Genomic DNA, 14,937 nt, shown 5'->3' with positions numbered 1-14,937 from the left:
TCAGATGCCCTGAGCAGGGGCGCCAGCCCTTGCTGGACACCTCGCTGACTCCCCACCCACGCTGCCTGGCTGACTCAGAAAGCGCAGAGTTCACGCAGAAGGAAGGTTTTATTCCTTACTATCGATCCAGGAGGTCCCGCGTGGCCACGGCCCCCCTGCAAGCCGGCAAAACCCTGGAAAAAAGGGCAGAAGATGAGCGATGGAGGGAAGGGAGAAGTAGGATGGATGGAGAGGCTCCCCCCTGGTCCGAGACCAACCCAAACCACAACCCAGTGCCCGGGGGCAGGCGCAGGCAAACGGCTCAGCCTGTCAAAGGCAGTGCTGGTGCTTTCCATTGCAAACCAGCTCTTTGGTTTCTCGTTGCTGAAGCTGCGTGTGTACATGCACACACCGCCCACACGCACATCTAGGCAGCTCAGAGCAAACTCAGAGGCGCTTCTCTCTGACCCAGATCAGAACATTTTTCATATTTTGTTTTGAGAGAAGTGCCAGCTCTTTTTTTTTTTTTTTTTTTTTTTTTGGTATTTCAGAGCAAAAATAAACAAATATTAGAAATCCTGCAGAAGGGAAAACTTGCGGCCAGCCCAGGTCTTGCTGATGGGTCTGTTTTGGATAGCAGTGCCAGGGATGAGAAATCATTTTGCAATAGCCATTTCTTAAATGTGCTGCCGCTTTCCCTCTCCCTCTCCTTTATTCCCTTCAGCACGATGCTGAGAAGATCCCTGCCTGCAGCCACAGGCAGAGGAGCGCCCTACGGCTGGTCTCACTCCATCAGGGCCACCCACCACCCACGCCCCATCCCACAGACATGCTTTTGAGGCACAGCCCAAAGAGAAAGAGCTGAGCAGAGGGGAATAAGGACAGAAATCAGACAGCCGTGCAGCTCTACTCACCGGTGGTCCCCTCCTGCCTGGGCTGCCCATGGTCCCTGGGGAACCCTGCAGGACAAGGCAGGCGATGATGAGGATGGGGAGCCAGAGGCAGCCTCTCCCCGTCCCACTGTGCCAGCTTACGTACATGGGAACACAACCCCCCCCCAATATGGGGACATCCCTGGGGACAGCCTGGCTCTGCACATCATAGCGAGGTCCAACGTGGTATCAAGGTCTTTACCCGCAAGGCCATGGGTTGGGTTGGCCATGGGTTGGGTTAGGAAGTGTCTCCCCCCATGTTGGGCTCAGCTCCCCCTCTTGATACAACCCACCACCCCAACCCTCGCCCACAGTCAAGTACAGAGCGTAGGATGGGAACCTGTGTACCAGGCTTTCCTTCTGCACCTTCCACTCCCAGGACGCCCCGCAAGCCCTGGAAGGAGAGTCTCGTCTTAGGAAAGGAGAGCCCCCCCCAGCAGGGTGCCCCTACCAAAGGGCTCATCAAGCTCCGGAGCCTCCCTCCAGTATTAAAAAGTGGCAAATTGTCAGTGGCGCGGTCCCCAGGATGCTGGTCTGGTCTGTAGCGAGCCCGGGGTTCGTTAGCACGTGGCTCATCCTTGCACAGCTCCCGCAGCTCCTCCCCGCTCCATCCCACCTTTGGATGCAATTGCTGGGAAATAAGATGAGTGTGGGAGGAAACCCGTTCCCACCGTGAACACCTCGACTGTGTTTTTTCCCCTCTTGCCCCAGCTATTTATTTCTGGCTTTTTCACCAAACGCGGCTCTGAGTAACAGGCTTTTCTTCAAAAGTTATTTCCTGAATTTTCTATGCTCGGGCTAAGAGGGAAGTCGTGGTGCCGGGCAGGTGGTTTGTCAAAATGTTACGTGCAAAAGCCCGAGCCGCTCATCCCCAGCTTATCCTGTGCAAATTCCCAAGCAGAACCCGACCCCGCAATCCGGCCATGTCCCGGGATGCTGCTCCCCAAAAGCTGCAACCCGTCCTAGCGGTGACAGCACTATGTGACTATGGGTCACCTCCTACTTACGGGCAGCCCAGGGACTCCAACCAGCCCGCGCTGACCCACACGGCCCTGAAAAACAGCCAGTATTGAGAAAAGCATCCTTCTGCCAGCGATAAAGCTGCAGATTTGGAGGCAAAGCTGGTGCTCGCAGATGCCACAGCTCAGCCCCAGCACGTCCCATGCCACCCAGCAAGAGGTCTCCAGAGTTTTTTCAATCTCCCACAGCCAAAGATACTCCAAGATTCAGCTACAAGTACCAGCGCCCCATTAGTTACCCGGGCTCCCCGCGGTCCTGGGCTTCCCTTGGGGCCATCAGGTCCTCGGCCTCCCTAAAATCCATATGGAGGGAAACATTTTAGGCAACGCTGCAGCTCTCCCCCAGCCCGGTGAGCGCCGGGGGGACTCATCCAGCCGCCACCACTTTGGCAGGTCAGCACACGGCCGCAGTGATGCCATGCGCAGGGCGACCAAGAGGCTGGGGACTGTCCCCGTGGGGCATCGCGATGCTGTCCCCTGGGCGCTGGGACCCACTCTGGAGGTCACGGGCAGGGTGGTCGCATCCCTGCCCTTCTGCGCCAGGATGAGGGCAGCCCGCGGGGGACCAAGGGACACAGAGGTGATCGCCAGCACTGACCTTGGGTCCCTCGCTGCTGTTGAGCCCCACCGGGCCGATTTGGCCTTCTTCCCCCTGCCAGGAGAGAGGAGAGGAGTCAGCCAGAGCAAAGGCAGCCCCTGCTCCTCTGCCTGCTCCCCCAGCCGTGGCAGCCGCCGTCCCCCTGCTCTGAGCAGGGGAGAGACACAGGGAACACAGCCGGAGGTGACATTAATTAAATGGCAATGCGACCCGGGGCACCGGCCGAGCTTTGGGGTGGAGATGAGGACTTCCCCCATCCTCCAGGATTATAAAACTGGCCAGAAATAAAAAGCTCAACGGGTTTCAGTGTTGGCCCCAAACAGCACAGCTGAATATTTTTGTTTCCTGCTGATCCCATTAAAGGCAATTCAAAGGCGTGAGGTGGTGCTGAGGCTCCTGCCTGCGCGGTTACAGCCCCGGAGGGGGCAGGCGCAGCCCGGACCCTGGCTCCGGACCGATGCTGTGGGACGGCAGCGCCGCTCGGCCGGGTGGGAAAGGCACTGCCTGGCAGCGAGGCGAGTCGTGCCGCGTCTCCATCTCTCGGAGAGGTGGGAGGATTCATTTCTCATCCCGAAGAGTGAATGTGAGGGCAGATCCAGGCAGGCATCCCTAAAGCCCTCTGAGGGGGAGGGCATCACACGCAGGGGGATGCTGCAGACCAGAAAGGTGGGGGGGAAAATAGAATCCCCCCCCTTTCTCCTGACAAGCTAGAAGCCGCTAGAGATAAGCAGCCAGCCTGGCTTCAGTTCCCAGGTAGAAATATTGCTCTGCAGCCGGGTTCGTCCATCCTGACAGCTCACTCGGAGCACACACTGCAGGAAAAAGCACTCTTCAAATTGTGCCTGGTTTCTGTGGCTCCTCAAGCGCTGCTGTGCTCGGCTCTGGGGAGCTGGGGAGGGTCGGGACCGGACAGTAGAGCCGGGGAGGAGAGGGGCGGCGGGCCGGGCAGCGGCAGCCCTCCGGAGCGGGCAGCAGAGGCTGCGGGAGGCAGAGAGCCCTGGCAGGAGTCAGAGAGGAGCATCGCTTCAAGAGAGCTATCTGTGAGCCCCCCGCTCTCAAAACGCCTGCGGAAGGTGCTGGCCTGGAGCAGGGACTCGGCGGGAACCCTGTGAAGCTGCTCGGGCAGAGCTCGGGAGGGCTGCCCTCGGATCTGCTGGAAACCCCCCCACCGAAAGCTGCCCTCTCCTCGCGTCGCTGAACCCACCAGCTAATTTGGGGTCACTGAAGGGGGCACAGCCGGAGGGGTCTTGGAGCAGCCGGGTCAAAGCTCTGCTGGTGCAAAGCGCTGCGGTGTGGGGGGCACCCGCGACCCCGAGGATGGGGGCTTTGAGCAAAGCTCCCCATGGCCGAGCAGGGGCCAACGGGGGCCGAGCAGCGCAGAGCGAGATGCCGTTAGAGGGCTCCCTGAGCCCACACCACCTCCCACCGCCCCAGCCAGCATAGAAATACCAGTACTGCTGCCAGGTGGGCTTTTGGCTGGGGCCAGCCCAGTGCCTTCGGCCCACGGGAGGAGGACGAGGCAGTGCAGGGTGGCGGAGATGCCCGGGATGCTGGAGGGGAGCTGGGATTAGGTGATGGAAGAGAGGGGTCTTGCAAACCTGCGGTCCCTGCGCCGATGGCACTGCAACATGTGGCTCTTGGGGAGGCACCGAGGCACGCCGCGCGTCACCCGGGCTCGGGAGCAGGCAGCAGTGCTCACCCCAGACGGGACTGGAGCACGGCAGCGCTGCCCACGCTGCCTGCATCCCTCGGGGCTGTCCCCTCCCCATGCCACCCACCTCATGGCATGACACTTGGCACACGCGTGTCCCACCACGCGACACCCCAGACCGGCCACGGCACTTACATCTGGTCCCTGGGGTCCCGCTGCTCCTCGGGGGCCAGGAAAGCCCTGCAAGCCGATCTGGCCCCGAATCCCCTGGGGCCCTTTAGCTCCTTGTGCTCCGTATGGACCCTAGGAGGAATAAGATGGAGCACGCCACAGCAGGACTTGCAGACCCCTTGCAGACCCCCATCTCGCATGAGCCACAAACAGGAGGGACAGCCGGTGCCCGGGGCTCCCCCACTCGTGGGCAGGACCCCCCCCCCCCCCCCGAGAGCCCAGCGCTTGCTGCCCCAGCTCTCTGCACCTCCAGCCTTGGGCATGAGGCTACTCCGGGTGAACACCCCACCACCCTCCTCCAAGAGCATCCCTGGGGCACCACCACCACGGCAATATAACATTTTTAAACAGCCAAAGGAAGACGGAGCAGGGAAGGATGGATGAGGGGTGGCAGCGTGGTGGGATCCAGCCCAGCCTGAGCTTGCCCAGCTCTCACAGCCCCCGAAAGCAAATGCCCCGGCGTCCCCGGACATCCACACCAACCCATCCGCCGGCTGGAAAACACCACATGTGAGCAACAAAAGAGGAAGCAGCTTGAGAAATTCCCCCTGGAGCCTGGGTACGTGGTACCTTGTCTCCTTTGGCTCCCAGGTCCCCCTTGGCTCCAGCTGGACCTCGACAGCCCTGCAAGAGCAGCAGACGTGGAGGGCACACTCAGGAAAGCACGTTATGCCACTCCTTGCAACCAAAGTGTGCTGTGATCTGGTTCTGGCATCAGAGAATGTTAATTTTGCCCAATTTAGATCAGGGCGTTGCTCCCAATGGGCCTTTGGGAGCAGGTACATGCTCCTCATGGCTGGGGAGCTCCAGAGCTTCTGGGTTCATTCATCACCAAACCGTTGGTGGTCCCAGCGCCCCCTGCCAATCCCACCCCCAGTTCCTCCGGCAGGTGGGACACCTGCAGCAGCCGGAGGTGGCATCCCAGCTGCACCGTCCTGGCAACAGCACCACGATGAGCACTTCATCCTCGTTACTGTGTTTCTTAACCCAGGGCGAAGCGTTCCCACTTCCCTTGCCGCCTCCCCAAAGCGGGCGATATCTTAGGACATGTTGTCGTGTCTGACAGCTCCTCTTATTATAGCAAGGCAAGTCGGAGCGCAGCTCTGCCTTCCCAAACGACTGCATTTGCCACCTATTCAAACGTCAAGGCCAAACACAGGCAAAGAATGTGAAGCTGGTGCTTCGGGCTGCTCTAACGCGGCTCCCCTGCATCCCGAGCCAAGCACAGCGTGGGTGCCAGCACTCACCCGCTCTCCTTGGGGGCCTTTTGAACCTGGCAGGCCGATAAACCCCTTCAGAGAGAGACACAAAACGCAAGTTATAAAAAAAAACACAAAACCAAACAACAAAAAAAAACCCCAAACAAACAACGAAACCAACAAAAAAAACCACAAAGGAAAATATCTCCTGCGCTCACAGAGGCTGACAACCCTCCCACACTTCAGGGACAGGAAGATGCTGATAAATGGGCGACACCAGTTTAACTCTGCAGAGTTGCTGCTGCTGATGCCACGGTGGGATCTGCTCCCCCAACAGGGGCCAGGGGAGGCATAAGCCCTCCCCAGGCTACCCCCAGCCCGCACAGGACCCCCCAGCACAGGGATGAGGTCCCTGTCAGCCTCCAAAATGCACCATCCCGCATCCCACCCCGCATCCCTCTTGCAAGCACCAGTTTTCAGCGCTGCACGTTGGGGTTTCAGCACATGAGAAGCAAAGCCACCAAGGGCTGTGCTCAGCTGGGACACAGCGGGGCGGGCAGGAGGAAGGCCAGGCTGTCCCGGCATCCTTACCCTTTGGAACGGGCAGCTCAGCACCCAAACCCCTTGGGAAAAGGGGTGCACCTAATTGCGCACCAGGGAAGGGACAGGCATGGTCGGGGCTGGGGCATCACTGCTGGAATGTCACAGAATCATAGAATTGCTGAGGTTGGAAGGGACCTTTAAGATTATCAAGCCCAACCATTAACCTCCCCTGACAAAACCACTTCTAAACCATGTCCTCAAATCCATAGGAAAAGAAAAAAAATAAAATCAAGGTCCCTGCCAGCAGCAGAGTCAGAGTAGCTTTGGAGTTTGGAGATGCGGAGCGTGGCCATAAGGATGTGGCCATCAGCCCTTGTGCCACAAACACCGTGGAAAGCTGTGTGTGTGTGGGGGGGGAGCGGGGCATTCCTCTGCGGTGCTTCGGGGGGCTGCGAGGGGGAGGCTGAGAGCACCCCGCACCCAGCCACCCTCTCCCGTGGACTTACCCCAGGGCCCTCCTGTCCCAGCTGTCCCCTCAGCCCAGCAGCACCGTCTGCGCCCTGCAAGAGGAGTGTGTAGGATCAGCCCATGCCATGATGGGCAGAGAGCGCCCAGTCCCACCGTGTCCCCTCCCCGGGGCTGCCAGGGACCCCCAGCCGTCCTTTGCCAGGTCTGCCGTGAGCGCTGCCCCCCTTCTCCCCCCCCCGAAAGCCGGGGCAGGGACACCTCACCCCACCTCTCGGGTCCCTCCAGGGGAAGCCCTCAAGCCTGGGCTTCATCCCCATCAAGGTCAAAGCGAGCCAGCAAGAAGCTCTTACGGTGTCTCCTTTGGGACCAGCGGATCCCTCCATCCCAGCCGGACCCTGGGGAAAAGCAAAGGTTTGGGAGAAGAGAGATGCTGCTCGCTGTCCTGCTCTGCGGATGAGACCCCAGCCCACAGGAACCCTGCCCGGCCCCCCAGGAGCTGCATGTCACACCCCATGGACCACGTTCCCATCACTTCACCCTTTGCCCACCCACAGGACATGGCCCTTCCCACCCACGCTTACCTGCGTGCCCCTGGGGCCGGGGGGGCCGCGTCTCCCCTGCAAGCCCTGCGGGCCCTGAGAAGCAACGGGGGAGGAGGAGCTGCCGTTAGAATCAAATCCCTGCGCGCATCGGGCAAAGCCCGCGGTGCAGAACCTCTCCTGGGAAATACCGCGCTGCTGAGGAGCTCCAGGACTCCCAGCCCACCGGTGCGAGGAGACACACACACACACACACACACACCCGCCGCTGCAAGGGGTACAGAAAGGATTCCCGCCCCCTATCTCAGCCCCTTTGCAGATTTTGGGGTGTGTTGAGTTCACAGCCCAGCTGGAGGAGACCTCTCTGGGCTGGGTGACCCTCGGGACACCCTGCCGTCCCAGCACCCCTTCCAGCTATGCCAAGGCACCCCATCACCATCAGGTTCGCTCATCCCTCGGTGCAGGTGCGTACCGACGTACCTTGGGGCCCCGGGGGCCGGGCAAACCAGGAGGACCCATTTCTCCCTGGGGAGAGAGCAGGGAAGGGACGGGGTGAGCACAGTGGCCGGAAAATCTCAAATGGCAAAAAGGAACTGGTGTAGACCCACCTGAGAGCCATTGACACCTTGGCATCCAACAGATCCCGGCTGGCCCGGCTCTCCCTGCAACGTGAGAGCGTGCTCAGCCCCACAGCCACATGCACCACGCAGGAGGAGACAGTATGGCCACCCCCCAGGCATCCCCCATGGCAGAAGGGGGCTAGTGGGGATGCTGGGGGGGCTTTACTGGTGTGCATGACTTTTAACACCATTTATCCTTTGCAATTCCTGCCCACCCCCCACCCCGGCTACCAGAAGTCTGTATTTTAAGCAGACACATCCTTTTCAGGTGTAAATCAGCCCAAGGGATGGAGCTGGGCAGGATGCCATGGCACGTCCCAACCTGCCCACGCTGGTCCTGCCCCGCTCTCTGCCGGGCGGCAGCGGCTCCCCCAGCCCAGCCTGCCTTTCAGCCGCGGTTTGAACCGAAAAGCTGTGACTTACCATGGGGCCGGCGGGGCCCGGGGGACCCACTGAGCCACCTTCTCCCTGGAGCAGGAGAGAAAGGATGCCATTTTTTTTAGCCTATGTTGCTTTGATTCCCTCTTTTTAGTCTTCACCTCCCCAATTCCCCCTTCTCTTCGCATCAAGCATCAGCCCTTCAAACAGCGACCAGCCCCTCGCTCTCCCGCTCCCTTCATATTGGAAGGTGCTTCCATTCACCACCCCCAAACCACTTCAATTTTCCTTTTAAATCCTCTGCAAACCCTTCTCTGGCTGAGACGTCTCCCAGAGAGACGGCAGCAGTTAAGCCATCAGCATGCTGAGAGCAGCGAGGGAAAAACCCAGGTGCTGTCAGCCTGGGATTCGTCTCAGCTGAAGGTGGTCACCTAAAATAAACTGCAAGGCAACGCGCTCTGCAAAGGCTTATTTCTCTTCATTGCCAGCCAGGAGAACGAGCTGGGATGCAAACGTCCACGCAGGTGATGTTGGAGGCGAGGGCAGGCTCCTGCCCCTGACGTGCAGAGGGACCACATGCCCGGTTGCTCCAGGGTGACTTCCCCATTAATAAGAGCCATTTCCAGGACAAAGTCACAGATGCAAAAATGTAAAAGGATCATGAAGATCATAGAATCATAGAATGGTTTGGGTTGGAAGGGACCTTGAAGACCATCCAGTGCCACCCCCTGCCCTGGACAGGGACACCTCCCCCAGCCCAGGTTGCTCCCAGCCCCGTCCAACCCGGCCTTGAACACCTCCAGGGATGGGGCAGCCACAGCTCCTCGGGGCACCCTGCGCCAGGGGCTCACCGCCCGCACAGGGAAACATTTCTTCCTGATATCTCATCTAAATCTCCCCTCTTCCAGTTTGTAGCCGTTCCCCCTCATCCTATCACTCCATGCCCTTAGAAAAAGTCCCTCCCCAGCTCTCCTGGAGCCCCTTTAGGGACTGGAAGGGGGTCTAAGGTCTCTCCAGAGCCTTCTCTTCTCCAGGCTGAACCCCCCCAACCCTCCCAGCCTGTCCTCACAGGAGAGGGGCTCCAGCCCTCTGATCAAGTTCAAGTCCAGCTTTCAGGAAAAAGAACATCAAATAAGGGTTTTGTAAGAGCAAACTACAAAGTGGTGGCGGTGACCTGCAAAGCTCAAGTCCTCCCTCTTCAGACCCATCTTTCCAGTGGGGAGCAGCAGCAAAAGGGGAAGGTGCCTCCTCGGGGAGGGCTGGTGACATAGAGAAGCCAAAACCACTCACCTCTGGCCCCATGGGGCCCTGGAAGCCCATCGCACCCTTCAGACCTGACATCCCCTGGGAGAGAAGCCAGGAGCAGGGCGTCAGCGAGGTGCCCACCCTGAGACAGCAGCTGCCTTTGTCCCATCACGTGCAGGAGGGTCAGGGAGAACACCGAGACCTCGAGGGCTTTGCCCAAAGCCAGGAGAAGGTGGGCTGGAGCCAGGGATGGAGCTGGGACCACCGCAGAAAAGCAAAGGGGTCAGCCCAGGAAAGGGGATGGAGGGAAGGAGCCATCACAAGACACCCCCGGCATCCCCATTAACTCACGTGAAGCCCAGCAGGACCTGGCAGGCCGTTTTCTCCCTTCACCCCCTGGAAAAGCCAAGAGCAGCCTGAGCGATGGAGGACAGCGTGACCTGAGGCCATGGCAGGGAGGGAGCGACCTCCTGCCTGACCCAGGTAAGGCTGTGAAGAGCCAGGACAGACACCCTCACCTTCGCTCCCTTCTCTCCTTTCTCCCCAACCGGTCCAGGGTCACCCGAGAAACCCTGAAACGGGAACAACAAGGACACGTGAGCCCCAGCTGGACCATCAGGAGCTAAAAGGCGGCTGCTGTGCCCCAGAGGACTGTCGGTGCTGTGGAGGGGGATGGGGACCCTCAAGCTGGTCCTAAATGAGACAGCCCCAGAAGAAAGAGCCTGTCCACGTGTCCCCAAGCACAGGGCCACCCTGCTGTGGTTACTCCACTCCTGTGTCCCACGCTAGGGTTACACCACGCCATGCACAGGGGTGACACGGAGGTGTCCCAGAGCCCGCAGGGCTGGGACGGGGCTCTCCATGGCATGGGTTGTGCCCATCGGTTGTGCTCGTGAGACACCACCGTGCCCTGAGCTGCACGCAGCGGCAGCGGGGAAGAAAAAGAAAAGCTTCATGGGCTCATGCGAGCGGTGCAAAGCTTCACACATCCACAGCTGCCGAGTGCCCGAGCGCAGAGAGGTCAAGCCCAGGGGCTAGAGATTCTCCATCTGCATGCTGGGGTGATGCTCACAGGCAAGAGGCTGCAAAGTGCGGGCTAGAAAAGATATGTGATAAACCACATGGGACTGCTGTTCCAGGAAGGAGAAATTGGGTTTTAAACACTTGAGTGATCAGACCTTGGAGGAGCTCAGCGCCCAAATAAGACGTTAGTCTTAAAAAGACTTGGGGGAGGCGGTGGCGGGGCGGAAAGTGATAGAAAACGCTAATATTTGCTTTTTTATGGATGTTTCATATCCTGGCTGACAAACCTCTGGAACAGCCTGGTGAAGAACCGCAGCACTGGGCGCCACCAGCCCCGACACCCCCGGGCTGGGGCAGCTCAGAGCGTGGGGCGCTCGCACGGCTGGGAGTGGTGTGGGCACGGCAGCGAGGGTGGCCACCAGCCACATCCCGCACGACTGGAAGGTGGCAACAGGGCATCCCACACCGAAACACGTGGTGGACACATGGGTACTGGGCACTGCTGGTGTGGTATTGGTGAAACCAGTAATGAAAAGCTCTTAGTGCTCGGCGTGAAGTGTACGTGCTGGGACTGGGGCTGGCACCGAATCGTGCCCACGGCACTGAGTGGCTGAGCAAGCGAGAGCCAGCTTACCTCTTCTCCCTTCTCACCAGCCAGCCCCCGGTCGCCCTGGAAGCCCTGCAGTCCCTGGGGAGAGGGAGGAAGGAGCAGAGCGGGCGCTGAGGGGCTGCCCGGCGTCTCCCACCCGTGCCCAGCTCCAGCCCCGCTCCCACCTCCCCACCGTGCCGGCAGCTGCCGCCACCTCCTGCCCGGGGGCTCCCGAGAGCCTCAGACCTCTCGAGTCCCTCTCACCATCCTCCAAAAGCCCCCTGAGAAACCTTCCAGCCCCGGAGGCACTGCCCGTACGCCCTGGGGATCGCCGCCGGGGGTCTGGAAAGGGGCAGGGACCATCGTGCCATCAAGTGACCAGTTAGCCAGGCGGTCCATAATCGCAGTCACTTCTTTCTTCCCCCACCTCCCACCAGTTATTTTCTCCCGTAAAAGCCACCAGGAGGTCCAGACGCAGAAGAGCAGCGCAGCCCCCGCGCTCAGGCCCAGCCCAGTGCAGGACCCGCCCTTTTTTTGGGAAACATGAACCTCGAGGCACTAATCCAGGACTGCCTGGGTTTGTAGGCTTAGGAGGAGTCAGGCAAGCGAACACTAAGAGCAGCAGCGTTAGGAGCCCCTTGTCTCCTGCTGTGAGGCTCGGGGCTGCAGGTTGCCCACCCCGGCACTGGCCATGCCATGGCCCCGCTTGCCCGCGGCTCACCTGCTGTCCCGGCAGCCCCCACGGCCCAGGTTTGCCATCCAGGCCAGGGAATCCATCCGAGCCAGGGTAACCCACGCGTCCCGGCAAACCCTGGAGCCCCGGTTCACCCTAAGGAGAAAAAAGCCAAGCATGGAAAATTAAAACTTCCGCATCATTAAGAAGGCAATAAATGAAACGCTGAGCTCTGCCCGCCTCGTGCTTTTGCAGCAGCGCCTGCTAAACACCAAGTACCTCGCGAGGAGATGGGGAGGGCTGGCAGGGGGAGAAGCTTCATGCATCCACACGCTGCAAGCGTTGGGCAAGCGGATCTGCCCAGGCTCCACAGCAGAAACCATGGCAGGGTCACAACCAGCGGCCGGGCAGCAAGAAACAAAGCGAAAGGCAGGGAAGAAGCAATGCGTTCGGAGAAGGTCAAAAGAAAGCCCTCTGCATTTGCCTCTTGGCGCTAGGGCTTACGCTCAAAGCCATTTCTGATGCTTTCCCACATGCAAGAGCCTGAGCAGATCCTCTGGACCGCGCATCACCAGCTAAAGCTTTGGGGCAGCTTTTTTTACCCCTTAGCTCAGTGGCAATTCTGAATGAGGTGGGATAAAGAACAGCCTGGAACAAAGACATTTCATAGAATGGTTTGGGTTAGAAGGGACCTTGAAGACCATCCAGTGCCACCCCCCTGCCCTGGGCAGGGACACTTCCCCCCAGCCCAGGTTGCTCCCAGCCCCGTCCAACCCGGCCTTGAACACCTCCAGGGATGGGGCAGCCACAGCTCCTCGGGGCACCCTGCGCCAGGGGCTCACCGCCCCCACAGGGAAACATTTCTTCCTGATATCTCATCTAAATCTCCCCTCTTCCAGTTTGAAGCCATTCCCCCTCATCCTATCACTCCATGCCCTTGGAAAAAGTCCCTCCCCAGCTCTCCTGGAGCTCCTTTAGGGACTGGAAGGGGCTCTAAGGTCTCTCCAGAGCCTTCTCTTCTCCAGGCTGAACCTCCCCAACTCTCCCAGCCTCTCCTCCCAGCAGAGAGGCTCCAGCCCTCGCAGCATCTTTGTGTTCCTCCTCTGGCCCCACTCCACCAGGTCCACGTCCTTCTGCTGTGGAGACCCCCCGAGCTGGAGGCAGCACTGCGGGGGGGTCTCCCCAGAGAGAAGCAGAGGGGCAGAATCCCCCCCCTCGCCCTGCTGGCCACGCTGCGGGGGATGCAGCCCGGGGTGCCGGCTCACGTTGAGCTTCTCATCAACCAACAACCCCAGGTCCTTCTCCTCAGGGCTGCTCTCCACCCATTCCCCGGCCAGCTTGGATCTGTGCTTGGGATTACCCCAACCCACATGCAGAACCTTGCAAATTGCTTTGATTGTTCGGATTTCTCCAAAATTTTGGAAAATTTGGTCATGTCTGAAAACTGGACTTTGTTTTAGTTTGTAAAGTCAGAGTTTGAAGGAAGGGCAGAAAGACGCAGCTGCCTCAGTTACTTCTCAAATGAAAAATCTGGTTGTGAAAACATAAAAGCTTGTTTTGGGGAGGTTTGCTTTTCCAGCTCCCTCCCTCGGGGGCTTCAGCATCGCAGAGCCAGCCACACTCCTCCCCCGTGCTCAGCAGTGCCCACGTATGCTGGGGGCACTCAGCCCAAAACCCAGCATTTTTTCCCCATTCTTCTTCCAGTCACAGCTTTGGGGAATATCTGGGATTTGCAATTTTGCAAGAGAGAGAGCTGGGCTGTGACACCCCTCTGGCTGTGCTCTGCAGTGGGTGAGCCCGAACAGATGGGCCAAACGCAAAACGGACCATGGGCAAACCCAACCCAACGCAACCCAACCCAACCCAACGCAACCCAACCGTGTGCTGAGGGGCTGAAGCAGGTGGATGAAATCCCTCCTCCTCTTCCTCACCCCTGCTGCCATCCCATCAGCCTCGCCTGGGCAGGGAGCGGACACCTCGGGGAACCTGAATGGGTAAAGACCTCCTGGGCCAAGGTCTAGTAGAAACGTGAACCTTAACAAAAATCACCCTGGACCGGTCAAGAGCCGAGTCCAAAGTCAAGTTGGGTTTCCCCGTTGGGAACCTGCTGTGCAAAGCCTGCGGCAGGAGAGCAAGGGGCTGGGGACAGGGCTGCGGCTGTGACACAGCCTCCCGGACAGAAGACACCAGGCTTGCAGATGGGCTGTGATGGGTGGAAAAAATTTGCTCCTTTCCATTTCTGTGCTAATCCCCCCCCCCGCCCCGAACTCCGGACTCCCCTCGCAGATCCTGTTTATGTGAAGACAGAATAACTTTGGCACCTTTTGATTAAGCTACATCAGCAGACTCCAGTGTTTACACTCAACCGGCTTAACAGAGTCAGTGACACCTTCCAGATGTTGACAGCTGGTAAAACACTATCCCTGAAGTGCATCCCCGCTGCAAGGGAGCGGGGCCGGGGGTGACAGGACACCTGGCAGGAGGACGTGTGATGGAGAGCAGACACACAGCGCCTGATGGCGTAGCTGCGTTTCTTGCCCATGATATCAACTCTAACTTTTGCCACCAGCTTTTGGGACTCAAAGGTTCAACACAGCTGCCAGGAACCAGCCTGGGTCCTGCTCAAAATCCTCCTTCAGCATCGATCCATGGGAGCCCAGCCTGTCCTGGGCTCCTCTTTTCAAGGCGGAGGAAAAGCCACCCCAGTTTTGGAGAGGAAGACGTGACAACAAAGATGGCAGGAGAAACGGAAGGTCATTGCTGAGAGGGAGCCAAGGGGATGACGGTGCTGTGGTTAAGGTTGCTGGGGAGATGCTCTGCAGGGTGGGAAACACTGGAGGGCTGAAGGAAGATGATTGCTCCAGTAGATGGTGAGCAGGGGGATGAGGAGCAGCAGGGATGGACACTGCTGTCCCTTCGGAGCAGCCCAGCAGCAACCAGGACAAACGAGCAAGAGGCAGAGGGTGCTAGGGGACACCTGCGCTTCAGCTCTGTTGAGAGGAACCAGACTCGGGATGAACCAGCTCTCCCCACAGGGCTGGGTACCAGCGAGCATGGGTGGACGAGCAGGTGGAGAGCTCTAGTGATGCTGGGAGACAGGGACATCTGCTCTCCTTTTCTTTCACCCACGGGGCACCCAAACCCCACAGGCAGCTGTGCTCGCTCGGTGCTGGGGAGGTGGCCGGGTCCCACGAGGGTACATCGCACAGCAGGTCCCATGGTGGAGCACAGGCAGCGCTCTCACATCCCT

The 14,937-nt window shown here is 59.4% G+C and overlaps 1 protein-coding gene across 1 annotated transcript in view; it reads right to left on the bottom strand.

Annotated features, from left to right (window-relative positions):
* The window catches only part of LOC309679271 (uncharacterized protein), a gene marked incomplete at both ends in the record, with an annotated part of 69,082 nt that overhangs the window by 15,422 nt on the left and 38,723 nt on the right, over positions 1-14,937 (bottom strand). Inside the window, 20 exons of the mRNA XM_082492550.1 lie at positions 120-173; positions 894-938; positions 1,252-1,305; positions 1,919-1,963; positions 2,170-2,223; positions 2,529-2,582; positions 4,375-4,482; positions 4,981-5,034; positions 5,658-5,702; positions 6,659-6,712; positions 6,971-7,015; positions 7,202-7,255; positions 7,640-7,684; positions 7,768-7,821; positions 8,203-8,247; positions 9,448-9,501; positions 9,754-9,798; positions 9,921-9,974; positions 11,060-11,113; positions 11,736-11,843. Of these exons, the coding sequence (XP_082348676.1) occupies positions 120-173; positions 894-938; positions 1,252-1,305; positions 1,919-1,963; positions 2,170-2,223; positions 2,529-2,582; positions 4,375-4,482; positions 4,981-5,034; positions 5,658-5,702; positions 6,659-6,712; positions 6,971-7,015; positions 7,202-7,255; positions 7,640-7,684; positions 7,768-7,821; positions 8,203-8,247; positions 9,448-9,501; positions 9,754-9,798; positions 9,921-9,974; positions 11,060-11,113; positions 11,736-11,843 (1,125 nt within the window). The remainder of the gene's footprint in view (positions 1-119; positions 174-893; positions 939-1,251; positions 1,306-1,918; positions 1,964-2,169; positions 2,224-2,528; positions 2,583-4,374; positions 4,483-4,980; positions 5,035-5,657; positions 5,703-6,658; positions 6,713-6,970; positions 7,016-7,201; positions 7,256-7,639; positions 7,685-7,767; positions 7,822-8,202; positions 8,248-9,447; positions 9,502-9,753; positions 9,799-9,920; positions 9,975-11,059; positions 11,114-11,735; positions 11,844-14,937) is intronic.

This window comes from Vanellus vanellus (genome assembly GCF_965231255.1).
Source record: "Vanellus vanellus genome assembly, chromosome: 18".
In the NCBI taxonomy this organism is placed as follows: domain Eukaryota; kingdom Metazoa; phylum Chordata; class Aves; order Charadriiformes; family Charadriidae; genus Vanellus; species Vanellus vanellus.
Note: the sequence above shows the minus strand (reverse complement) of the source record. Positions and strands in the feature narration are given on the sequence as shown.